We start from the raw sequence: 27,433 nt of genomic DNA, 5'->3' as shown, positions 1-27,433 counted from the left end.
TGAGGAATTTGCAGATGTGCTAACAAATGGACAGTCAACCTTGAGCACAAGGATGTACAAATAGAGCAGCATTAAACAGTGACAAGTAGGTTAAAACAGATTTAATGTTCGCCAAAGAGTCTCTCATAAGAGCTAACTTTTGGAACACATACTGTGTGCCAGGCTCTTTAACACAATTATTTCTAATCCTTGGAATTACATGATGAAATTATAGCATTATCTCTCTAAAGTATAGATAAAGCATCTGAGGCTCACAGGTTTCATATTTTATCTCGAATCACGAAACTGGTTACTGGCAGTGTGAGGATTTAAACAGGGACTGGTTAAGTTCAAGGACAGTGCTCTTAATTTTACACCACAAAACAGCCTGTTCTAGGAGGTGATTTATAATAGAGAATAAATATTAAACACATTAAGTAAATATGAAAGAAAACCATTTACAATATTAAATAGATTAGTTTTTGTAAAGATCGGATTTACTTTCTGTCCAAGTCATATTCTTAAACAATATTTTTCTGGTCTTCTTTATCACAGCATCTCCTTATTACCTACAAAGAACCTCACACAGAACTACTAGTACAAATATGCTAGTTCTCAAGAACGAGTTAAAGCCAGAAATTCAGTAAAATGCAACACAGAGAGGTCTTTACATTAGTACAAGAAATAAATTTTTAAATATTATGTGTTATCTACAGGTATGTCATGGAAGTGACCACAGCATGGTCAACGCATTTTAAATTTGGAGGACAGCTAACTATCAAGTCTAACTTTCTATTAAATAAAGGATTCTTGCCTAAAACATCCCAGAAAAGTGGTATTCAAGTGCCTGTCTATTCATTACCGGTTATAGGAAAATAGTTGCTTCCTAAGTTGCCCCATTCCATTATTACTCTTGTTGGTTAGCTGTTTCTGAGATAGGGAGCCTGGGTATTCAGTCACGTCAAACTCTCTGCAACCTCATGGACAGTAGCCTGCCAGTAATCCTCTACCCATGGGATTCTCCAGGCAAGAATACTGGAATGGGTTGCCGTTTCGTCTTCTAGGGGATCTTCCTGACCCAGGGATTGAACCCACATCTTCTGTGTACCCCGTGTTGGTAAGTGGGTTTTTTTTGTTTCTTTTTTTTTTTTTTTTACTACTTTACTAGTGCCACCTGGGAAGACCCTGAGGTAGAGCTAAAAATATATTATTTCTACAAAACTTATGGTGAATATACTCTTTTGTCTATATCAGGACCTTCTGAGAATAAAACAGGGTACTATAAATAACCAACATGGATGCACTGAGCTGGAGCAGGCTTGAAACAGGGACAACCTTGGGCAATGGGTACATGTGGTTGTTCCTGCTAATGACACTGAACTCTTAGGGACCTTCTCTATGAGTCCCAGAGGAAAAGCTGGTATTACCATTAGGGACAGAACTTCAGGCATTTTTAACCAGTAGTCCTCTTTTCCCCCATAGTACACCAAAGTAATGGTAATATAAACTATTTGAGAACAGAGATCTGTTTTTCATTTTTGTTGGTAAACTTTAGAGCGCTTAACAAATCTTGAGAGCTCAGTCTGTCTGCCCGTCTGTGTGTGCTCAGTCGTGTCTGACTCTTTCAACCCCATGGACTGTAGCTCCTGGGGCTCCTTCGTCCCTGGAATTTTCCAGGAAGGAATACTGGAGCGGGTTGCCATTTATTGCTCACCAAAAATGATTAAAGAAAATGATTAGTTCTTGCAGAACTAAACATGACCCCTTTTAAAAGCATGTATTTTTCTAACTATAAAATATGTTCATGATAGAAAATTTGAAAATTACCAAACAAAGAAAATTACACTATCCATACTGACACTACCCAGAAATGGCCACTTTTATACTATTGAAGATTCCTGTCTTTCTTCTTATTCCACATATAATTAAAAAGCATTATGCTCAATGTTTCTAATATGTTATTTTGTAAACTTTGCTTTATAATATATAGTGAAAATTTCTATGCCATTAAATAGTTTTAGTAACATAATGTTTCAAAATAACTGCATATAGTATTTCTACAAATGTAGAACATTCACTTAAAGCTGGTGTTGATGTAGAACAACATCATTTTTGATATTATAAATAATATTCCAAGTATCCTAATAAATGTACCTTTAGTTTTGCTTTTCAGAATTATTGTGTCAATAGGGACGAACGGTACTACCATTTCAGATATAAGCTGACAAACTGCTTTCCAGAAACTTGTATTTATTTATTCCTATAGTAATGGACTGTGAATAATGCTGAGCACTGAAGAATTGATGCTTTTGAACTGTGGTGTTGGAGAAGACTCTTGAGAATCCCTTGGACTGCAAGGAGATCCAACCAGTCCATCCTAAAGAAGATCAGTCCTGAATATTCATTGGAAGGACTGATGCTGAAGCTGAAACTCCAATACTTTGGCCACCTCATGCGAACAGTTGACTCATTGGAAAAGACTCTGATGCTGGGAGGGATTGGGGGCAGGAGGAGAAGGGGACGACAGAGGATGAGATGGCTGGATGACATCACCGACTCGATGGACATGAGTTTGAGAGGACTCTGGGAGTTGGTGATGGACAGGCAGGCCTGGCGTGCTGCGATTCATGGTGTCGCAAAGAGTCGGACACAACTGAGCGACTGAGCTTAACTGAACTGATAGTAAGGTATGAATGATTCATTTCCCAGTATCTCCAACAGAATGAATATTTCATATATGTGTATATTTAAGTATGACTGTATATACAATACATAATAACGCAAGTATGTAGCATTAGAAACATTAGTATGCAATTAAATATATGCAAGTGTATACTAAAAATAGACATTTAATATTGTTATACAATATACTATGTAAGTATATAAAATATATAAATTTAACATTATTTTACATAGTTATTATGTAAGATAGGACATGAAAAAAAAGTGATAGTTGCTCAGTCATGTCCAACTCTTTGTGACCTCATGGGCTATAACCTGCCAGGCTACTCTGTCTGTGAGATTTCGTAGGCAAGAATATTGGGATGGGTTGCCATTTCCTTCTCTAGGGATCTTCCTGACCCAGGAACCAAACCCGGGTCTCTTGCATTGCAGGTGGATTCTTTACCGTCTGAGATACCAGGGAAGGAGCTCCATATAATTTCTATAAAGAAATAAAAATTGACAAATGTCTACTTATAAGCCAGGCAGTAGCCTATGCTCTGGGAATACATTAAGTTAAATTAGTTAAAACAGTTTTTTTAAGGAGAGAGAGACAAAAGACACAAAAAAGAAATGATTCTATTTCCCCCCCATTTTTTATGAGCAGTTCTTTTCCCTCCCCCAGCTTCATCGAGGTATAATTGACAAGTAAAACTGGGTATATTTAAAGTGTAACGATGTGATGATTTCATAGATGTATACATTGTGAAGTGATTATCACAAACGAGTTAATTAACACACCCATCACCTCACAGTTACCTTTTGTGTGTGTATGTGATGAAAACATTTTAGTAACCAAGAAATATTTCAAATATAAGGGATTGGGAGTGCTGAGGGAGGAGGCAGGGGAAAAGCTGACATTTTATGTAAGGTAGTGGGGAAGACTGTATTTGAGCAGGGATTTGCAAACAACTGGGGGACACACATCTCAGGCAGCCCCAAGATAAGGGCAAGCTGGGCCTGAGCCTTGAGGGCATTGTGCCTTGAGCCCAGCAATCAAGGCAGGAGCTGGTAGGAAATGAATGAATTCAATAACAGAGGTGGGGGTGCAGAGGGAGAAAGAGGGATGGCAAGCCTGAATACTAAATTTCAGGTCATAATGCCTGTCTGAGATTTTTCTGAGATGGGTCTATTGGAGAGTTGTGTTTAATACACACTGTATTCATCTGACCGTATAGCCAGACCATGAGTTTTAAAAGTGTTGAGTATTATAATGTTTTTACAGTTCCTTGTGATTGCTCTAAGTGCCAAGCTGGGACTCAAACATGGGTATTTTGGTTTGAAACTCTATGCGTTTTCCTGTTTACCATGCAGCCTCCTGAGAACCCACTTACTGGTTCATGGATAGTGCCTTCTTGCTGTGTCTTCACATGGTGGAAGGGGGCTCTTTTAGACCTCTTTTACAAGGGTATGATCTCATTTTTGAGGCCTCACCTTTATGACCTTCCAAGGTCCCACCTCCTAATACCATCACATTGGGTGTAATGTTTCAACATACAGATTTGGGGAAGCCACAAATATTCAGACCACAGCAGATAAGCCACTTGCACAAGAGCATACAGCTAATAAGTGGTTAAACTGCTATTTGAATCTAGCAGCCTGTCTCCAAAACCCAAACTCCTATCACTTTAAGCAATGCCTTTTGAAGTGACTGTCTAAGCCAGAACCTTGCCCCTCCTCACAGGCACAGAGCGGGTTTTGCCTCTTTTTCCTGCCTCTTCCCCATCTGTCCCCAGGCATCCAAATAACCAGCTCTGAGTGTGGATACTGCTTTGCACAGAGAGAAATCATAGCTAGGAGGTTTTAAATGAAGACATTTTTGAAGCTTATTTATTAAAAAAAATTATGTCATTCTAATCTTGAGGATGCTTATTTGGGGGTAGAGATTTGGAAAAATAACGTTTTTTTAGTCTGTCTCAGATTCTCAAATTTTTAAAAAATTTTCCTCTCTTGTCAAGGCAACTTTAGCTGTGAAAGCTCCCATAAAGGTCTCCAGAGAAAAATAGCAAAACAAGATGCTTAGCAAGTGCTGCAGGTTTTATGGATCCAAGTTAAAGAAATGATGGCATTTTCTCAAGGTTGTCACTGGGGTTATAGAGAAGTATTCAGGACAAAAGCCTTGACTAAAAAGCATGTGCATAAAATAAAAATTTTGTTAAAAATTGTATCAATTACTTCTCAACCCAGGGATGAAATAATGGAGTACTTTGTTGAATAAAACCCAAAGATGATATAACATTTACTTTTGGTCTCTCACTGACTCATGTGGACCTACATTTCTGAGGGAAACCTAAAGCCCCACCAGAACATTTTATTGGTGTAAGACTACCTCAATCAAAATTGGTGCAAATATTTGTTAAAAGTAATACAAAATCCACTTGGCAGATCTCACCCTGACTCTAGTTATGGTTCTTTATGAAATGAAAAACTAACCTCATGTTCACTAAGAATGCTTTAATTAGAATGGAAAGGAAGCAGGAATATTCCCAACTACAGTTTATAATAAGAATAATACAGAAAGGGGTGGCAGGGGTGAGGCAAGGGCACCAGAATAAAAAGACTCCACTGAATACTAATTGTTCTTGACCATTTTGAGAAATGGAAGATTCCGCTTCACATTAGCATCCACAGGACCAAAGCAACATACCTCTACCTTCGTTTCCCTTTGTGCTTAAGACATAAGAGTGGCCTAAAATTACTCTGCAAGACAGTTTCAGTGAATTTGTGAACCAGGAAACAGACAGACAGAAGTTATCCTCTGCTAATTTTGAAATACTCCAAAGCTGGGAATGCTGTAGTTCATTGTAGTTCATTTAGAGAAAAATATGGATTTTGAATTTCATTAGACACATTATTTGTTCTGATAGGAGTGGAACTGTCACTTTGTCAGACTAATTAGGGGCCCTAAAGTTGGTGGTCATAATGTCCAGAAGAATTTTTTTTTTTTTTTTTTGGTTACTTCTCAAGCTACCAACCAGAGCATTTCTTTTTCCTTGCAGAGATATCCTAGATTCAGACACTATTTAAACCTTTGCTTTTGACATTTGAGTTCATCTTAGTATTCCTAATAGTATTTCCTAGTCTTTCTATTATTTTGAATACCATGATATTCACCCAAATTAGTTTCCAGGTAGCATAGATTAAGTCCTTTTTCCTTGAGAATCAGATTATTTGAGCCCATTAATGTAGAATATATCTTCAAATGGAAAAATAATTTAAAGTACACACAGAAATATTAGTGGACTAAGTCTATCTTTAGTTAAAATATTACTCACTTTATTTTAAATAATTCTTTAAAAAAGTTCCCCTTTATAAAATTAAATTAGATACACTTAGCAAGGTTAATAAGCAATTTAGCAATGAGTAAATTCAATCTAGGTCAAAGCCACTCTCTTTAGAAAAGATGCACCAAACGTTCCTTTATTGAGTGTCTAAGAACCATAGTAGAAGAAACAAAGGAAAAACTTAGGTAGTTAAACTACTATATTTAAGAATCAGACTCTTTCTTATGGTACTACTGAAGCTACTTGTTGTTGTGGGACAGAAACAAGAACCAAGAAATAAAGAAATCTTTGATTAACTGACAAAATTTTAGTCATTTAATGATCAAAGAACCAGAGAGGATTGGTGATAAAAGTCATCTTAACAATGGAATTGGATTTAATATTCATGTTGACTAATTACTCAAGTAATAATTATATCTAGCCTTAAGACACTCAGATTATATATTGGTATCCCTTGCCTGAATAAGTCATTAATTTATCGTTCTCTACTAGTGAAAATAAAACAACAGTCATCAGAGGAATAAAAAATGCTTTAAAAGATCTAAGTACAGATTTCAGCTCTTAAATAGTAGAATTAGAACCCAGAATTTGAAATAATAGAATGATTCTCATTTGAACAAAATCATGATTTATAACTATGTAATTTAGTTTATGAGAAAAAAAAATCTGTAATCAGACTATTAGTGAGTTCTTTGTTTCAAGTAATTTAGCCACTGTGCTGTGCTATACTTAGTTGCTCAGCCATATCCAATTCTTTGCGACCTCATGGTCTTTAGCCAGCCAGACTCCTCTGTCCCTGGGGATTGATTCTCCAGGCAAGAAAACTGGAGTGGGTTGCCATGCCTTCCACCGGGGGAATCTTCCCAACCTAGGGATCAAACCCAGGTCTCCGGCATTGCAGGCAGATTCTTTACTGTCTGAGCCACCAGGGAAGCCCAGTTTTGCCACACAAGTACTAATTGTGTAGCACTCGTATCAGAAGTACATGGAATTAATACCAAGGAATTTTGTCAGTTTTAGGTTTATGTACCTGGGAAATTCAGAAGTAGAAAATACATGTATTAATATTAATAACCTTACTTTAATGTGTATGTAGCACAAATTACAATACCTCCTTTTGAAAACTAGCATGGTAAGCAAAACATAGCTTTGCCGGGAAGAAGAAAGCATAGATCACCCCCAATTCCCAAGAATCTTCAATTAGTCATTTAAAAAATGATTATCGAGTATATTACATAAACATGACAGGATCTTCATCTTAAAAATTTAATCCAAATGCTTCCTGTACTTCAGAAATCAGTAGCCATTAAAAAGCAAGACGCTAGTCTGTTGCTATCCAATCTTGTCATATATGTTGGGAGGCTATACCTTTGCAAATAATACACAATTATTATGTGACCAGCATTGTGCTATGTTCTTTGCATTCATTTATCATACATAATTTCCTCAGTGTCAAACTCATGAGGTACTTACTACCATTTCTTCCACTTTATGGAAAGAAAAGAAAGAGGCAAAATATGTATGATTGTATAACTTAATTTCTTAATTTTAGCTCATTCTGATTGATTTTAAAATCCATGATCTTAATCATGAGGGTAATTTACTTGAGCGCCTGTATACACACACACGTGTGTGTGTGTGTTAATCCCTCAGTCGTGTCTGACTCTTTGTGACCCCATGGACTGTAGCCTGCCGGGCTCCTCTGTCCATAGGATTCTCCATGCAGGAATACTGGAGTGGGTTGCCATTTCCTTCTCCAGGGTATCTTCCTGACCCAGGGAACAAACCCAGGTCTTCTGCATTGCAGACCTTTTCTTTACCATCTGAGCCACCAGGGAAGCCCATTTATGTATGTAGGAGTTACATAGAAACAGTAGAGATATAGAGTATGGAACTTTTGTCATACCATTCTTATCCTGTGTATAGTTTATGTGTTCCTCAAGTAACATCTAATCCCATATTTTCTCAGGAGGTAAAATTTGGTACATATTATGTTTTTTCCTAAGCAAGAAAGATTGACAAAAAGGTAAAAATTAAGATCAGATTATCCATAATGTTTCACTGGTCCTAAAGTTAAGCTAGTCTGAGAAAATTTCTCCCATATATTTAAATCTTGGAGATTTCAGAAGAGCTTGCATCCATTCAGTGGTTCTGCTATAAGACTGTGTTCGGCCATATCACCATCAGAGAGAATAGCAGAAATTACTGTATGTTTTATTAAAAGCCTGTTTTTGTCTCTCTCTCTCTCTTTAATCTTAAACTCTAATTTAGTTGTTGTTCCCTTAGGTACAAAGTACACAGTTCATAATTCATTTGATATAAAATGTCAGTTTAGATTCTTGTCTGTCTTTGATACAGGAGAAAAAACATGTACATTTCAATTTCTTCAATGCCAGAAATACCCATAACAACCCCCCACTGTGTGTCTCAAAGACCTTTGTGTTAAATTAAACATCAAGATTCCAAAACTGTGGGGAAGGATATTTCCAAGACACAGAGTACAAATAAATGAGACAGAGGGAGACAGCTAATGCCTCTCCTACCAGTGGAGTGATATCTCCCAGGGAGCATCTTTGATCCTCAAATTAGTCCTCACTTATAATTTAATATACCACAACCAGTCTGCTGTTTCCTTCCATGCAGTTTTCAGAGGCAATGGCTGGAATCATCAAGGAAAATCAACATTTCAATGTTTGGGGCTGGTTTAATTTTCAACCCAATTAGTAATAGTTTATCTGTATTTTGTGCTCTTTATGTATGACAATTTCCATGCTTTTAACAAATAGTCTATACCAGCTGATCTTCCCAGGGTGCACACACACACATCCTTTCTCCCTTAACCAAAAATCCCCTGAGGACGGTTACATGATGACAAAACTCCTTCTTAGATGAGCAAAACTCCTTCTTAGATGAGAGACCTAAGGAAAAGACAACTTTTCTGGGGGTCACATGATCAATAAATGAGAACACTGGGGTAGGTGGGCGGTGGTAAAGTTCAAAGTCATATAGTTTGACAGACCTGCAGTCGGTGTACTTAACAAATGCGTAGTTTAAGACACATGCTTCCTTAATGGGAAAGTCAAATGTGAATGAGATTCAAGTCTTTTCTTGTGGGTATACCTTCAACCTCAGACTTTCATGAGGAAAGTGTTGCTCCTTTCTGATGGCCAAGAAGACACACAAGGTCCTTCCTATGGCCATGCCGTGGAATGAGTCCCCTAAATGCTCATGCTTTTCACAAAATTAACATATTTACATTATTAGATAAGTTAAGACTCTCTTTACAAGAATGCAAGTTCTGTATAATAAGAAGATCACATCTGTTCCTTTCCCTTGATATATAAAGGGCATCAATACAAGAAATTCAACTTTAATATGGGCCCAAAGAGAGGACCACTTAGTAATTAACAATAATGATACCACTTTTCCACACTAACGTTTGGGGTAGATGTATCAGCACAAGTTCTGCATAAAAGTCTTTGCAACAGCAATTCAAATATGAAAAATTAAATTTTCTATTATAAACCAGAGAAAGAAGTATACATTATAACTCGTCACTTGAAAGCTAAAAACTGAAGTTTTGTTTTTCAGAAAATTTAAGTGAGTCTTTTCTCTTAAACAGATTAATACGAGGTTACTTTAACATTCTCTTCTGCTAACTAGAGTTTATGTTAGCTATAAATTCATGGGGGAGTATGCGAGAATTTGGCCAAAATACTTGATGGGAATGTAAGTGTTTATACCCACACACTGAGAAAGAAAGCTCTCTACCTGGTCACCTTTGTAATATTGCTTCTGCTGAGTGCTTCATTGTAAGGCTATAAACATATCTGTTTTAACTGAATTTTCTCGTTAGACTATAAACTTTAAGAGTGTGTGTCTCGAAGCTGAGAATAACTCTTTAGTTTATTGGCAACAAGTTTTGAATACCTGATATTTCAACCAAATGAGACTGCTGAAATTGTATTTGGCATCACTGTAGACCAAGCCATATCTTCAGAATCCTGTTGACTACTGGAGTCTGGGAGTCTGTACTACCTCAACCAAGAGAGGATAAGAGGGTCAGTGGAAGATGTTTCAAATGAATAAGAATGCAGTGGCTCAGAATCAGGTTTCTGTAGCCAGTCTCTAGGTTTGAATATGTTCCCTGCCATTTATTTACTAGTTCTCTGACACTACAAAACTAGTTGCAAGACCATTTCTTTTCCTCAACTTCCTAATATGTAAATAGGGATAACAGTAGTCCTTTCCTTATACAGTTTTTGAGAAATAAATGAGTTAATAGATGTAAAACAACACCTGCATCTATAAAGTACTATCTGAGTAGTCCCTACAGAAAAAAAATGATTTTTATCAAATAAAAGGTGACACGATTTTAATTGTTCTCTAGTCACATGGCAAACAACTTCAGCCAACTTTGTGGAGCTGTTATTTGTGAACTCTTGGAAGGAAAAATCTTTTAAGTATAAGTTCTTGACACCACCCTTATGGCAGAAAGTGAAGAGGAGCTAAAAAGCCTCTTGATGAAAATGAAAGAGGAGAGCGAAAAAGTTGGCTTAAAGCTTAACATTCAGAAAACGAAGATCATGGCGTCCAGTCCCATCACTTCATGGGAAATAGATGGGGAAAGAGTGGAAACAGTGTCAGACTTTATTTTTGGGGGCTCCAAAATCACTGCAGATGGTGACTGTAGCCATGAAATTAAAAGACGCTTACTCCTTGGAAGAAAAGTTATGACCAACCTAGACAGCATATTCAAAAGCAGAGACATTACTTTGCCGACTAAGGTCCGTCTAGTCAAGGCTATGGTTTTTCCTGTGGTCATGTATGGATGTGAGAGTTGGACTGTGAAGAAGGCTGAGCGCTAAAGAATTGATGCTTTTGAATTGTGGTGTTGGAGAAGACTCTTGAGGGTCCCTTGGACTGCAAGGAGCTCCAACCAGTCCATTCTAAAGGAGATAAGCCCTGGGATTTCTTTGGAAGGAATGATGCTAAAGCTGAAGCTCCAGTACTTTGGCCACCTCATGCGAAGAGTTGACTCATTTGAAAAGACTCTGCTGCTGGGAGGGATTGGGGGCAGGAGGAGAAGGGGACGACAGAGGATGAGATGGCTGGATGGCATCACGGACTCGATGGACGTGAGTCTGAGTGAAGTCCGGGAGATGGTGATGGACAGGGAGGCCTGGCGTGCTGCGATTCATGGGGTCACAAAGAGTCGGACACAACTGAGAGACTGAACTGAACTGACTGATAAGTTCTCAACAGCCAGAAAACCGTGGCTTCTGAGATAAGGATGTCACTGACGAGGAAACATTTAAAAATCCCACAGAGGAGGTGTAGCCACTCAGTTCAGTTGCTCAGTCGTGTCTGACTCTTTGCAACCCCACGGACTGCAGCAAGCCAGGTTTCTCTGTCCATCAGCAACTCAGGGAGTTTACTCAAACTCATATCCATTGAGTCGGTGATGCCATCCAGACATCTCATCCTCTGTCATCTCCTTCTCACACTTTCAACCTTTCCCCAAATCAGGGTATTTCCCAATGAGTCAGTTCCTCACATCAGGTGGCCAAAGTATTCCAGTTTCAGCTTCAGCAGCAGTCCTTCCAATGAACACCTAGGACTGATCTCCTTTAGGATGGACTGGTTGGATCTCCTTGCAGTCCAAGAGACTCTCAAGAGTCTTCTCCACACCACAGTTCAAAAGCATCAATTCTTCAGTGCTTAGCTTTCTTTATAGTCCAACTCTCACAGCCATACATGACCACAGGAAAAACCATAGCTTTGACTAGACAAACCTTTGTTGGCAAAGTAATATCTCTGCTTTTTAATATGCTGTCGAGGGTGGTCATAGCTTTTCTTCCAAGGAGTAAGCGTCTTTTAATTTCATGGCTACAGTCACCATCTGCAGTTTTTTGGAGCCCAAGAAAACATAGTCTATCACTGTTTCCATTGTTTCCCCATTTATTTGTCATGAAGTGATGGGACCAGATGCCATGATCTCAGTTTTCTGAATGTTGAGTTTTAAGCCAACTTTTTCACTCTCGTCTTTCACTTTCATCAAGAGGCTCTTTAGTTCTTCTTCACTTTCTGCCATAAGGGTGGTGTCATCTGCATATCTGAGGTTATTGATATTTCTCTCGGAAATTTTGATTTCAGCTTGAGCTTCATCCAGTGTGACATTTCAAATGATGTACTCTGCATATAAGTTAAATAAGCAGAGTGACAATATACAGCCTTGACGTACTCCTTTCACAATTTGGAACCAGTCTGTCGTTCCATGTCCAGATCTAACTGTTGCTTCTTGACTTGCATACAGAATTCTCTGGAGGCAGGTAGGTGGTCTGGTATTCCCGTCTCTTTAAGGATTTTCCACAGTTTGTTGTGATCCACACAGTCAAAGGCTTTGTTGTAGTCAATAAAGCAGAAGTAGGTGTTTTTCTGGAACTCTTGCTTTTTCTATGATCCAACAGATGTTGGCAACTTGATCTCTGGTTCCTCTGCCTTTTCTAAATCCAGCTTGCACATCTGGAAGTTCATGGTTCACACTAGATGCTCATTAAAGAAAATCCCCCAGATGAAGGAGACTCCGGCTGTCGTTACACAGGCTTCCTTCCAGCAGATGTTCAGTGAAGGCACTGAAGAGCCAAGGACATTCAGCCACAGCATCTGCACAGGAGAGCCGCTTAATGCACCTCAGCTCACAAAGCACCACACCTGTTGGTTTGTGCCACAAGTCGACTGAGCATCTGGGACCGGTCATCTGTGGTATCTCTTCCTGCCCCACTCAGGGAGACTGCCAGCAACAAGCCAGCTCCCATCCACTGGAAAGGCTCCTGGCTTTGGAGTTTCTAGGGTCAAAAACACATTGAGTGTACGGGCCCCTTCCACCTATTTCCACTCAATAATTCTGTGCCCCAGAGAGAGTGTGGCAGAGAGCCATAGATAAGATCATGTCCTAGGTTCTCTCTGAAGGTATTTTAAAGATGATCTAGCTCAGTGTTTTTCAAATTTGGGCTTGCATTCCAGCAACCCAAGGTGGGGGTGCACTGGACACCATCATATATCTGCTTTCATTTAGCCCAGTTAATTCATACTCGTGAATATCATAGTGGCTATTTGCCCACTGTTATAACAATGTATTCTCCATTTTTTAAAAAAAATTATTCATTTATTTGTGGTTGCATTGGGTTTTTGTTCCTGCATGGGCTTTCTCTAGTAGCAGCAAGGGGGCGCTACTTTTCAGTTGTGGGTCACGACCATCTCGTGTGGTGGCCTCTCTTGTTGCAGAGCGTGGGCCCTGGGCATGTGGGCTCTGTAGTTGTGGCACATGGGGTTTAGCTGCTCCACAGCTTGTGGAATCCTTCTGGACCAAGGATTGAACCTGTGTCCCCTCCACTGACAGGCGGATTCTTATCTACTGGACCACCAGGGAAGTCCCTCCATTAACTTTTCATAGAACCTTTAGACTCAGGATGATCTATATATCTTTATAGAGCTACAGTAAGGATCTTCTTGAAGTTCTTAATGGAAAAAATTGGAAATACAATCCTTCAGTGACTAAGGTACATAAAGGACTTATTTTGCTTTTGTAAAAGTATTTATGCAGACAGGTAAATGCTCATAGAATTTTATGCAAGACAGACATAGAGTCTGTCTATGATAACAAAGGAAAAAGAATAAGATGTTATTTTTAAAAAATAAAGCAAAAATTTCTTCAGGGCACTATAAGAATTCAAATAAAACTTCAAGTTGCTTTCAAACTGCAGAGCCAGTCAGACAGACATGATTTTTTTTAACCTTAAAGTTATAGATAAACCTTTATTCCAAGATAAAAAAACAGAAAGGGGAATTGTACTTATTCTTTTTAAAAATTGGATTTTTCAATATCAATGGAACGTAAAGGGATAATATTTCCCATCCCTCTCCTCTGGTAAAGTAAAAGTGTGATTAATTTTGTGTGTGTGTGTCTCTCTCTCTTGCCCCAGGATGTTCTAAAGATTGCACTTAATTGTGTTTTGGGGCCTGTGTGTTTCTATACTAACCACATGAGAGTATGCAAATATGGGAGGCTGGCAGCCCTTTGCTGGAGGCTTGCTGAGTCCACAGTAAGCACACTTCAAAGTTCCCTCCATCTTCTCCCTGGCTCAGAAGTTAGTCCCTTTCTAAAGAGTTTTTATAAGCAGGAAGTTCATTGTCAAGATGGTGAATACGGAAAGTGAGAAAAATCCCACAAATTATAAAACGGAAAAGTATCCTTCTCTTTGGCTTATGTAATTTTACAAACACACACACACACACACAGCAGGGTAAATAAACTATCAATGCTAAGAAGGTAAAGGTAGGTTTTTCATAAAAGGATTTGAGAGCTGTTCAAGATAGTTATAAATGGTTTGGTTTTATTCTCATAACACACTTGGAGAAAGCACAGGTTCAACTAAATGGCCCTGGTATGTGTTTCCAAAAGTATGCTACTTATTATGAATTTAAATACTTCATTGAATCTGTCTACCTTACTACTCTGAATGAGTTGATTTTTCCAGGGAAAAAAGAGTAGCGCATTTGGAAGACATACACAGGAGTAAAACATTCTGTACAGCTATTCTAAAGATTCATATGAACTGGATGTAACATAAATTGTGTAGCTTTTAATATGAAGGTAAAGACAGTGTTTATACAGTAGAATACTCTTGTAAAGAATGTAATTCCCCACAATCCTATATCTTCATTGTGACTTTTAAATCATAAAAGGCAGCTAAACTCATCTCTGTTCCTACCCTCTGAATAGGGTAATATACCATTTGAGCCTTTGGTTTATTTCAATTCCTAATCTATGGCTTACTTTTTAAAAAATTTTGAATCCTGTGCATTCTTTCCATTTTTAAGTATCTCATGGCCACTTGCATCTTGAAGTTTCAACTTACATCTTGCAAATAATTCAAAGTGGATTCAGAGAAGATGATGCATGATACTGGATGCTTGGGGCTGAGATGATCCAGAGGGATGCTATGAGGAGGGAGGAGGGAGAGGGGTTCAGGATGGGGAACACGTGTATACCTGTGGCAGATTCATGTTGATGTATGGCAAAACCAATACAATATTGTAAAATAATTAACCTCCAATTAAAATATATAAATTTATATTTAAAAAAAAGAAAAATGGAAAATACAAGATGATATTTGCACACTGCAAGAAAACTTTTACATTTTGGGGGATTATTAACATAGCATCTTGACACTGTACTGAATGGATTTGAAAAGACTTAGCAATATTTTATAGTTCTCATTGCTGTGCTGTGCTTAGTAATGTCCGACTCTTTGTGACCCCATGGACTGTAGCCTCTTCTGTCCATGGGGGTTTTCCAAGCAAGAATACTGGATCAGGTTGCCATACACTCTTCAGGGGACCTTCCCAACCCAGGGATCGAACCCAGGTCTCCCACATTACAGGCAGATTCTTTACCAGCTGAGCTACCAAGGAAGCCCTCTCATTGCTACAGCTACAGAAAAGTGTAAGATAAAATGAAGTTTGAATCTGCAACTCTTTTTTTTTAAAACCTATCTCTGCTTTTTGAGCTTCTAATTGTTCTTAATTCCCTTAGGCAACCTGTCATAAAAATGATATCACTCACCCTATGGTTGGTCCACTGCGCTACCTACAACCCACTTCTCTTAGGCGGTTTTCAGGTGAGATGACAAAAAAGAAAAGAAAAGAAAAAAGAAAATTCAGTTCTTTCCTTTAGAAACTAAAGGAGAAAAGTAAGTTCACTGAACAATTCATACCACAAGTCTCAGACTCACTTCCTAATCAACTGAAGGTCTGTAAGCAATGATATATTTTTCCTTTCTTCTGTTTACAGGCAAAGCTATTGTGACATTAACCTAAGAGACGGATGTGCTAGCACTGTCCAAAAACTTTTAAGAGAGCAAGTTGCTTCCAGGGCAGGTCATCATTCTGCTTCCTGTAAATCATTTCCTTTGCTTCTGGTGTACAGTATTAATAGGTACTCTTTTGATCTACCTACTCTCAACTGACTTGCAATGTTAATAAAAAAAAAATTTCCATTTACTCTGTAACATGCCAAGATGGGAACTACCCAGGTGGCACTGTGGTAAAGAATACCTGTCAATGCAGGTGATGTAGGAGATGCAAGAGACACAGATTTTATCCCTGGGTCAGCAAGATCCCCTGGAGTAGTAAATTGCAACCCACTCTGATATTCTTGCCTGGGAAATCCCATGAACAGAGGAGCCTGGTGGGCAATAGTCTATAGGGATGAAAAAAGATGGACATGACTGAACATACACACACACACACACACACACACACACACCAAGAATGGATAGTCTAGTCCAAAGGCTAAGTTTTGTGGCCACCTGTAGACTTAGTTGTATCTTCCCAACCTAACAACCCCTCCGAGCATGAGAAATAATAAAGAGTGTCTGTATTAAATTGCTAAGTTTTGAGGTGGCTTGAGTATGCAGTAATATATAAGTAAAAGAAAAGCTCAGTCTTTTAAAATTTAAAAGAGGTCTTCCTTAGTAGCTCAGTGGTAAAGCATCTGCCTACCAATACAGGAGACATGGGTTCAATCCCTGATCTGGGAAGATCCTACCTGCCACAGAGCAACTAAGCCCATGGACTGCGCTACTGAGTCTGTGCTCTAGAGCCTGGGAGCCACACCTATGAGCCCATATGCCCCAGCTACAGAAGCTCACGTGACTTACAGCCCATGCTCCACAATGAGAGGCCACCACAATGAGAAGCCTGAATACCACAACCTAGAGAGTAGCCCCTGTTCACTGCAACTAGAGAAAATCCCATGCAGCAATAAAGACAGTACAGCTAATAAAATAACTAAATAAATAAGATCTGCATCTTTGAAAAATTAAATAAAATCTAAAAGAAAATTAATTCAGCAGTTTGATCTGTGAGAAATCAGTGGGCAACGGTATTCTTTGTGTGATAATATTGGGCAACAATTATGTATTACATTTTAAAGAGCAAGATTTTACTTGGTTATTCAAAAGTATATTGTCTGAAAAATTACTGTGCTTTCCTATTTAGTGAAAAATGAAATAAACTTTCAATTCCAAGATTTCACTTATTAAAAAAGACATAGTTAAGGCAAATTTGGAAAAGGTTAAAAAAAATCACCAAAAACATTCAAATTCTTCTCTCTTGGCTAGCATTAATGAAGTTACAAAAGCATTTATTTATAAGTAAAAATGTACATATAATGGAAATGAAAAAATAATCCAAAAATTATGTATAATAAGTGGCTCACCATGAATACTGAAGAGAAATCCATCAAGAAAAAAAAGGTGCTACTTTTCTGCCTGTTGAAATCCCAAGATAACCAATGAGAGTTTGATGTAAAAATCATTTGAAAATTATGATCTAGAGGTCATAGAGGGAGAAATTTAACGTATTTCAAAAGGAAAACCACTTCTCATCCTTCCTGTCTCATCATACAACTCACATCAAAACTGCCCCAGAGCAGGGCTACTGGCCTGGCCATATTTATGTCACTTACGTCACTCTGAGGGCTAAAAGTAGGAAGAGATGGAAAAGAGCAGGGCAAAATTACCCTAGTTTCTATAGTATGGGTAAAAGACCCTGATCCTCACTTGCCCTCTCTCTAGGGCACTTTCTAGCCTTCAGAGGTAAAAGGTTTTGCACACCCAAATCCAAAGTATTTGTTGGGGGTGGTTCCTCCATGCCACTAAACCAAGCTCTGGACACTAGCTGAGAATCCTGCAATTAACTAATTCTGACACTACCAACCTGGAGAAAGCGTCAGATTCCACAAGACCACTCATTTCCAGCTCCCCTCCCTGCCACCTCTGATACCATTCACAAGTCTAGGTTGTCACCCATGCTTCTGATCTAATGGAAGTTTCCAATGGCTTGGTACAAACTGGAGGTTCCAATGATCCCCTTCAAGTCAAGATGCCAGTGGCAAGTCAAGGCTGTTACCTGTACTTCAGACTGCTGCTGCTGCTAAGTTGCTTCGGTCGTGTCCGACACTGTGCAACTCCATAGATGGCAGCCCACCAGGCTCCTCTGTCCCTGGGATTCTCCAGGCAAGAATACTTGTGTGGGTTGCCATTTCCTTCCCCAATGCATGAAAGCAAAAAGTGAAAGTGAAGTCGCTCAGTCATGTCCAACTCTTTGTGACCCCACGGACTGTAACCTACCAGGCTCCTCCGCCCATGGGATTCTCCAGGCAAGAGTACCAGAGAGGGCTGCCATTGCCTTCTCCTGTACATCAGACTGACTGGCTATAAATGAGAAGTTCCAGGTGATACCAAGCAAAGCCCCATGGGCTCCTGGGCACAAAGCCTTTCCGTATCCTCCATTTCTTCTATTATAGGAAACAGCCATCATTCAGCCTCCATTACCTCCCCGGAGTTTCAGCGGGCATGTTCAAGCAGTTGTTAATCAGGGAAGGGAGGGAATGTAGGACCAGGGAGGCACAAATAGTCAAGAGCAGTCTTGGGGCAAGGTCCTAGGTCTCCCTCAAGGGATATACACAATAATATCATTGAGCTGATCTGCAGATACCGAAACCCACTCGCAGTGAAAGAAGTTAATGATTAATGATGGTATACTGCCCACAAGCATGCAGACCCCAGACCAGTCAGGCCTAAAGTTTGATGATGCTGACTCCTACTTACTTCACCACCAACCTGTCAGAAAAATGTCCATGAGCTGATCACGCCCTCTTTGAACAATTATTTTAAAACTTCTCACCATCTTTTCTGGGATGGGAGAAGAGGGGGACATACAGTTTTTTTTTTTTTTTTTTTTTGAGGCATTGTTACCCTTTTTGCCTATCAAAGCAATAAGCCTGAGCTTTTCTACTTCACCCAAAACTCTATCTCTGAGACTTGATCCAGTACTGGTGTTCAGGAAGATGAGCTTTTGGCATCACCACCGTCCCCTTTACAGTTTCTGTTAATTTGCTACAGTGGCTCACAGAACTCTGGAAACCCATTTACTCACCAGATTACTGGTTTCTTACAAAGGATACAACTTGGAATAGCCAGACGGAAGAGATAGATGGGGCAAGGCATGTAAGGAGTGGCTAGGGCATCTATGACATGCTGAACTCCCTGCTTTCCACAATATCCATGTGTTCACCAACCTGGAACGCTATCCTTTTGGGTTTTTATGGAGGCTTCATTACAGAGACTCGAATGATGAATTCATTGGCCATTTGGAACTGAACTCAACCTCAAGTCCCTCTCCCCTCCTAGGAGGTCAGGGGTGGGTGGGATCAGAGTTTCAACCTTCTGATCACCTGTTTGGCTCCTTCAGTAACCTGTCCCCCTCCACCCCCATCCTTGGGTACTTTCCAAAAGTCATCTCATTAACATAATAAAAGACACCTTTTATAGCTCTGCTTAGGAAATTCCAAAGGTTTCTGGAGCTCCTGCCAGAAACAGGGGCCAAGATCATGTATACATTTCTTATTTTAAATCACAATATGGCAAGAGGCCAAAAAAGAATCTCAGTCGGAAGATAAGAAAATAGTAAGTACCAAATATTTATGAAGACAGACACTGTGCTAAGCATGTGAGATAAACTGTGTTGCTCAGTCCTCTGGCTTCCCTGATAGCTCAGTTGATAAAGAAAAAGAAAGAAAGAAGGTGAAGTTGCTCAGTCGTGTCCAACTCTTTGCAACCCCATGGACAACAGCCTATGAGGCCCCTCCGTCCATGGAATTTTCCAGGCAACAGTACTAGAGTGGGTTGCCATTTCCTTCTCCAGGGCATCTTCCCAACCCAGGGATGGAACCCGGGTCTCCCGCATTGCAGGCAGATGCTTTACTGTCTCAGCCACCAGGACAGTTAGTGAAGAATCTGCCTGCAATGCGGGAGGCCCAGGTTAGTTTTCTGGGTCAGGAAGATCAACTAGAGAAGGGAGAGGCTACTCACTCCAGGATTCTTGGACTTCCCTTGTGGCTCAGCTGGTAAAGAATCCACCTGCCATGTGGAAGACCTGGGTTCGATCCCTGGGTCAGGAAGATTCCCTGGAGAAGGGAAAGGCTACCCAATCAAGTGGTTATCATCATTCTGCCAGTTTAACAGATGAACAAATCGAAGTTCAGAGAGGTCTGTGGATTCACTTCTAGACATTCAGTCTATGAATAAAAAAAGGGAATCAAATTGAAGTTTGTAGGATTCCAAAGTCTATGCTTTTACAATGTGCTTAAGTGTTAATTCCAAGTAGATTTCAATCCTTTTCTCTCAAGGATGTTTTAGATTATGCAGAGGTCAAGATGAGGAGGGAGAAACTAAAATAAACTCTAAAAAACCACTTTTTAGCATTTTTAGCATTTGCTTTTCTAATATCACATCTTTGGAAAAGGAATACATTCCTCCAGCCTAGTATTTTTATGAAGTTTGTAGATTATAATTTTCATCAATTTTAATGACAGATTATTTACTGTCAGAGAAAGCGGGATTAAGTTCACAAACTAAGGTTGCTCCAAGTTCCTTTCACTGTTACAATAAAGCAGTTCAGAAAAAGATAAATAGAATAAAATTGTTTCTTTTGGAAAAAATATAAAACTTTCATAAAAAAATCTGTTTCCAGCCCGTCAGTATGGAATTTGTCACTAATCATTTTAAACTATGCCCTTTTATGCTTCTTCTGTCTCTTTTAGCTTTCTGAGTAGTTCTTTGATGTAACAAAGACAGTTTCAGACAAGATTTCAGTTCATCTGGAAAAAACGGTTTAAGTCTGGAGGCAAAATGCAGTGTATTTAAAATTTATATACTCTATAATGCCTTTGTTCTGAACTTGAAGATCCTGCAAAACTTCTAAGCTTCTTTGCCTTCCTCTAAGCTCATTTGTTCTTCCTTGGCTTATTATCATGCAACTGTGATTTTACCTGGTGGTTCCATCGTTTAACTACATGCAGAGTCATGGCTGACCCTTCCTGATCAATTGCCAATCCATACAGGTTTGACTGATAAAAGAGCCAATTAGATTTAAGCAAATTAAGGGACATCACCAATGTCAACCACTTATTAAACTGAATGCTGAATTCCATGCATACAAAACACTAATGCACTGAGCCCCATTAAGAGTTGAAATCCTAACCCCATTAGTAACTCCAGACCTTGAAGGGGTAAAGGTCAGAAGAAAGTTTCATATTTATGGATTAACATTTGGAGTCTGTTTTTATTTTTTTTAATTCTTTTCCTAGAACTATTGAACCTACATTGTAATGCTATTCAAGAGCTTGGATTAAAGATATTTCTCATTTCTAAGAGTATCTTGGTGATAAATATGAGCATTATGTTATTACAAACAGTTTTAAAATATAGTAATTGTAGAAATACAAAAGTCTGAGTACACACAAGTAGGTAAGGGTATGCTACATAGTTGAAGAAAAAGGCAAAACACCAAACTCTTCAGTTAACCAAGTAATATTTGAAGTGAATTTTTAAACAAAAAGTGTATGCTGTTTGGGATTTGCCACTGTCCATCTATGTGCTGAGTTATTAGTCTCATGATCTCATTTGTGTTAATTTCAATCTTCAAAATAACTTGTGTTTATCATATTGTTTAATCGTATTTTTATTTTCTGTGGTCAAATTAAGAGTTTTTTTAAAAAAAATAACACTAATTTTATTAAACAGCACAATTAATGAAGCAAGGAAGATCTGATAGGACTAACAAGGGCTCAAAGTTAGATACTGTTGGACATTTTCCCCCAGACCTGTTGAGGTATAATCGGCAGACATAAAACTGCACATTAATCATATTTCTTATCAGACAAAATAGAAAGATGTTTCATAACCAATACCTAAGAGATGATGTACCAGGGTAAATTCTTTATGCTCTGGTCCCTTACCTCTCCCAAGTTCCTATGTAAACCAGTGTCTGTTCCTCTCTGTTTACCTAAGTAAACAATAGGGAAGGACCCAGAGTCATGAGTTAGTACAATTTGAGACTATTTCTTACTTCTAATACTCCTGCTCTCCTTACAGTTTGGGCCCCCAATTGCATCTGCATGGCCACAGCATCTCTGCACTGGACAAGCATACACAGAGGAGGTCACCTTTTCCACAGCTGGCTACAATTAAGGATTGCCCAGGTAGAAGACGAAGTCTGAGTGAGCCTGAGCAATGATAAGCTTACAACTTAAAAGTGGTAATTAAGCTATCTTGACTGACTGATTTATTTATTCATTCACTCACCAATTATTCCTTATGCACCTACCATGTGTCAGGGTTGGTCTAGGCATTAAAGATCAAAATGTGAGTAAGAAACAGTCCCTGCTGTGGAGGCTCTTATCACCAGCGATTGTGACAGATGAGACAAGCAATTTCAGTATTATACGACTGAACTCGAGGATACAGAAGGGCCCTATCTCAGCCTTGCTTGGTAAAAGATGACTTCTTGATGGACTGACTTCCGGGTTGAAACCCTAAAAATGAGTAGGACTTAGCCAGATCGAGGAGGTAAAGGAGGTTTTCAGAGCCACATTTGATAAAGAAAAAAAAAATTAGCATTTCTGCTTTGCCCAAACTTTCTATTCTTGTTTTTCAACTACACTGGGAAGAAAACAGCTAAGGGTACTATGGCCACAGATGTTACATAATTCAGCATTGAAAGATAGTAGGAATTCAACATCACCATAAAAGAGATTAATGTGAAAATCAAGGGAATGGCAATAATGAAAATAACCCAAATATAATGGAAAAGTAAATAGCATATAGAATCTTCTCTGCCTATAAGTCGGTTCGTTTCTATATATCGGTTCATTTATTATTCATTTCGGTATGAAATACAGTTCACTGGACAAAGGCATGGAAGATTTCTTTAATAACTCTCAGTACTAATTTAATTCTACTTAAACACACATATTCTAGTGAATGCCACATGCTTTTCAGCATGATTTTTATGTGTAAATCAGGATAATATGTTTTCAGATCATTAAGTAAAAGGAAGCATGAACTAAAACCTATTTAATCAATGAGGTATCACCTTTAAACTGCCACAAGGTCATAAAAAAGATAATTTCAAAGCTATAAGTTTCCTAATTGTAATCAACAACAATCTAATGATAAAGAGAAGTATGTGCTAATGGCTGTAATAAACTTGAGGAAATCACTGTCTGTCTTTGAAGACACTTTGCTTCCTCTTTTGGTGAAGGGCCACCTCCCCAATTCTGGATTTCCGAGTACATGAAGTGAATGATTGTATGCTGGCTTCCAGAGCATTATGATGTTGACATGGATATGCATCCACTGAGTGGAAATGAAAATGAGATTCAGCAGTTGACTTTAGTCCAACTGTACCACCATAAAGCAAATTTAGTTTCCTTGTGTTTGTATAATATTAACTCTTCTACTAACCCATTGACAGATACATTCACACAGTGTATATATTGAGTTAACAATGGCAGCTTTCTGTTTAACTGAATCACACATATATCATAAATTATTAGGTTATACATTCCTAAACATATGAACAATGAATTAAATTTACCCCTGGGCTTCCCAGGTGGTGCTAGTGGTAAAGAACCCTCTTGCCAATGCAGGAGACATAAGAGATGCAAGTTTGATCCCTGGGATGGGAAGATCCCCTGGAGGAGTGCATGGCAACCCACTCCAGTATTCTTGCCTGGAGAATCCCATGGACAGAGAAGCCCAGTGGCTCACACACCAAAGGGTCTCAAAGACTTGGGCACAAACAACTGAAGCAACTTAGCACACACGCACTTTTATGAATGCAATGTAAATTTCTGTAAATTACAAACTATTTAAATCAGTGTAAAAGCCAGAAAATGAATATGCAACTCAAATGTTTCACATATTCTGTTAAGATGTTACTATACATCACTGAAAAATCTCCATTAAAGCACTAATCGCTCTTTAATATCTATAAATATGAATAAAAGGTATTATATACTAGGGTATAGAGTCACCACAATTTTTAAATCCCTTCTAGCACATTGGGTTAGAGGAAAAAATGAAGATAGGAATACCCAAGGTTTGTTTTGTTTTGATCTCAGTTCTTAAACAGGCACCTACCTAAATTCAATTCTCTCTTCATAAAATTATCTGTTCATAAAATATGCAACTGAGTTGATCTGCCCCAAAGGTCTCTTTCAAGCATTCTTTTCTTAAACAATGTGGCTTCTGCTATTTAGAGTTTCAAGTGTTTTGGTAAATATCTACTCATTAATTCTTATAAAGTCATAAAAGGCACATAATAGTGAGTAATTTTTATGACATAGAAGGTAATGAATTTTTCCTTGGCAGAAAAGTTCCATACAAACTGTAGATTAACTCTTACTTTCCCTTGATGAGACCTTTGCTGCTCTTACACTCTTTATGACTGCAGAGGGATCTATCCAGACTTGCAGATCACTCTTAAGGAGATAAGGACATCATCCTTTAGTACAGGACATATTGGTTCCTGAAGCTGGGCTATGAGCAGACACTGAATGTCCTGGGGTCCTTTTCCTTTGGTATTAAAAAAATACATGTTTCTAAACACTCAGCCAAGAATCATGCTTATTTCTGAAGTGTACTTTCTGTTCAAGAAATGTACATAACAATCTAAGGCAGAGTTTTATTCTTAGTAATTAGTTCCTACAAACAGTTAAAACAAGGGTAGAGTTGAATCTAGATCATAATAGTTCTGAATAAGTTAAGTCAATCTTTATCAGAGAAATAGTTAAAAATGGCCAGACTGAGTCACATTTCTCCTGTGAAAATGATACTCCAACCATCAGGACAAGGAATTCAAGGATGCTTTTCCAGTGGTGCAAATAGAGTTTTCCTATTTTATTACCCTCCTCTGCTTTTTTCTTTTTTGGTCAAATGAAAGGTTTATATATACATCTAAACTTATTTTCCAAAAAAAAAAAAACAGGCATGAAAACCACTTGTATGAGAAAAACAAAGTACAAATTTAAAATATACATTTTGAATCTAAATGAAGTCTCCAACAAAAAAGAATTTCCCTATATTCTCACTATGCATAAAGCAAGAGACACGTGTGTGTGTACATACACACAGTGCTAGATGAAAATGATCTCAATAAAATAATACTAATATAAGGGTCTCAATAAAACAAAGTAAGAACAAAAATCACCAGAAATACAACTGAGACTCTAAGTTCTGAAAAAATTAATTCTAACAATAAATAGGCATTCAATGGAGACAGTTCTAGAGCATTTGTATACATTCAGAAACCAAAGTTGCTCACAGACTTACCCCCTGGAGGCATTGAAATCATTACAGGATCACTCATCAAGCTGCCTTGGCTATTGGAAGCATTCACTTGTACTGTGTAGTTCGTAAAAGGAACCAATCCATTGATGAGTACCCAAAGGCTCGTCTCTTCACCACTGTGCATGATTCGTGTGCCATTCAGAAGAGTGTAGTTATCACCTGCTGATTATAAAAAGAATAGTATTTAAATTAGTGTATAATTAAGGATTCTTTCCTTCTATTATTTGAGTATTTTCTTGGGTTCTAAATATAGAGTGCTAAGTAGAGCTATCTGTATCAGTACCCAGAGGGGCATTTCATGTGCTGCTATCAACATACATAAATTTATTATTTTCTGAACAAAGTGTTATCTGAATTAATATGTTTATTAATTTCCAATTTATTCAGTGTAGAGATTTGAATAACTTGACTGACATTTTTAAGACAGTATGAAGCCTAATCACAAATATCATGGTTATAAGTATAAATACTGTACAGATATATAAATTGATCAGATAATGGATTATTTACAATTGTTTGAGTTTTTTTTTTTAAGTTCTTGAACTTTCTTTAATATACAGACTGGAAGGAAATCACACTCTGTTTCCCTAAATGGAATGGTTCTGGATATAAATGGTATACTCAGATATGTGTTATATGTCTCATTTAGTACCAGTACCAATTGGTTTATTTTCTGTTCATTTTGCATGTAAAGTTAGTTGACTACTTTCTATCTAATACCTCTTCAAAACAACATTGGTGACGATATTCTGAAAAGTAACTAGGGATGGGAAGTAATATGTGTCCACTTTGATCAGAATATCTTTTTTTTTTTTTTTTTACCTCTATAGGAAAATGCAAAGGCTGCCTCTCTGTATATAAGAATCACCGTGAAAGTACATCACTGGGTCTCACCACTACCCTCCTTCCAAAACTTCAGGGAACCCAAATCTCTAGATTGCTAAGTTGCTTCAGTTGTGTCCAACTCTGTGTGACCCCATAGATGGCAGCCCACCAGGCTTCCCCATCCCTGGAATTCTCCAGGCAAGAACACTGGAGTGGGTTACCATTTCCTTCTCCAATGCATGAAAATGGAAAGTGAAAGTGAAGTTGCTCAGTCATGTCCGACTCTTCGCGACCCCATGGGGTGCAGCCTACCAGGCTCCTCTGTCCATGGGATTTTCCAGGCAAGAGTACTGGAGTGGGGTGTCATCGCCTTCTCCAAATCTCTAGACTAGGATACAGGAAAATACTTTTGTCTGATAACAGGGTTTTATCTCCATCTTCAATGCAACTGGGTTACATTCAAGGTTAAGAAGAGTTAGAAATTAGACTTAAAAAATAAGGCTACAATTGAACAGCATATTATAACATTTATTTCACTTGCTATGTTAGATGCTTTCATGAAAAGTTTCCATGAGGAAATTTTTTAAGATATCACCTAATTTAATAAACTTTAGTTATATTTACTCTTAAAAGATTGAAAAAAGAATAGTTAGAAATAGTAAGATTTACTTCAAATAGCCACCCTCCTTTGCCAGAACACTTTTTACCTTTAATTTTTCCCATATACATTCTACAAATATAAGCAAACAAATAAAAAAACACTGATGCTGGCTTCAAGGGGCAAGCATATTTGCGAGCTCTCTGGATACTGATATAATCTTTACTGTTTAAATGTTTTAAAAAGTAAAGATGGTGACATATGAAAAGTGATCTTGCACTGTACAGCAGACAAAAGTTAACAGTTGCAATATTTACAAAAATATTATATTTTTACATAGTTTAGTATAGTGCAAGAGAAGGAAATGGTATCCTGCTCCAGTATTCTTGTCTTGAGAATCCCATGGAGAGTCTGGTGGGCTACAGTCCATGGGGTTGCAAAGAGTCAGACATGACTGAGTGACTTCACTCACTCTCAGTATAGTGCAAGGGAAAGTAAATAAATTTGGTGATTAGAGAGTTTCTGCATTTGAACTTGTCCTTTTCATTCTTGAGTAGTGTGCTCTTTGTAAGTTACTTAATTTTATTTTTTTACCACCACACTGGGTAGCTGTGGCATCTTAGTTTCATAACTAAGGACTGAACCTGGGTCCACAATAGCAAAAGCACTGAGTTTTAATATCTGGACTGCCAGAGAATTACCTGTAAGTTACTTATTTCTTCTGTATTTTCCTCATTTTTCTTCTGTGAACTGGGAATACTAAT

At 38.2% G+C, this 27,433-nt stretch overlaps 1 protein-coding gene across 1 annotated transcript in view; it reads right to left on the bottom strand.

Annotated features, from left to right (window-relative positions):
• Positions 1-27,433, bottom strand: part of USH2A (usherin) — a 922,740-nt gene that overhangs the window by 338,911 nt on the left and 556,396 nt on the right. The window contains exon 37 of the mRNA XM_040262869.1: positions 25,229-25,408. Coding sequence (XP_040118803.1) covers positions 25,229-25,408 — 180 coding nt within the window. The remainder of the gene's footprint in view (positions 1-25,228; positions 25,409-27,433) is intronic.

This window comes from Oryx dammah, unplaced genomic scaffold, assembly GCF_014754425.2.
Source record: "Oryx dammah isolate SB20612 unplaced genomic scaffold, SCBI_Odam_1.1 HiC_scaffold_21, whole genome shotgun sequence".
NCBI lineage: Eukaryota > Metazoa > Chordata > Mammalia > Artiodactyla > Bovidae > Oryx > Oryx dammah.
This window is presented reverse-complemented; position numbering and strand designations above follow the sequence as displayed.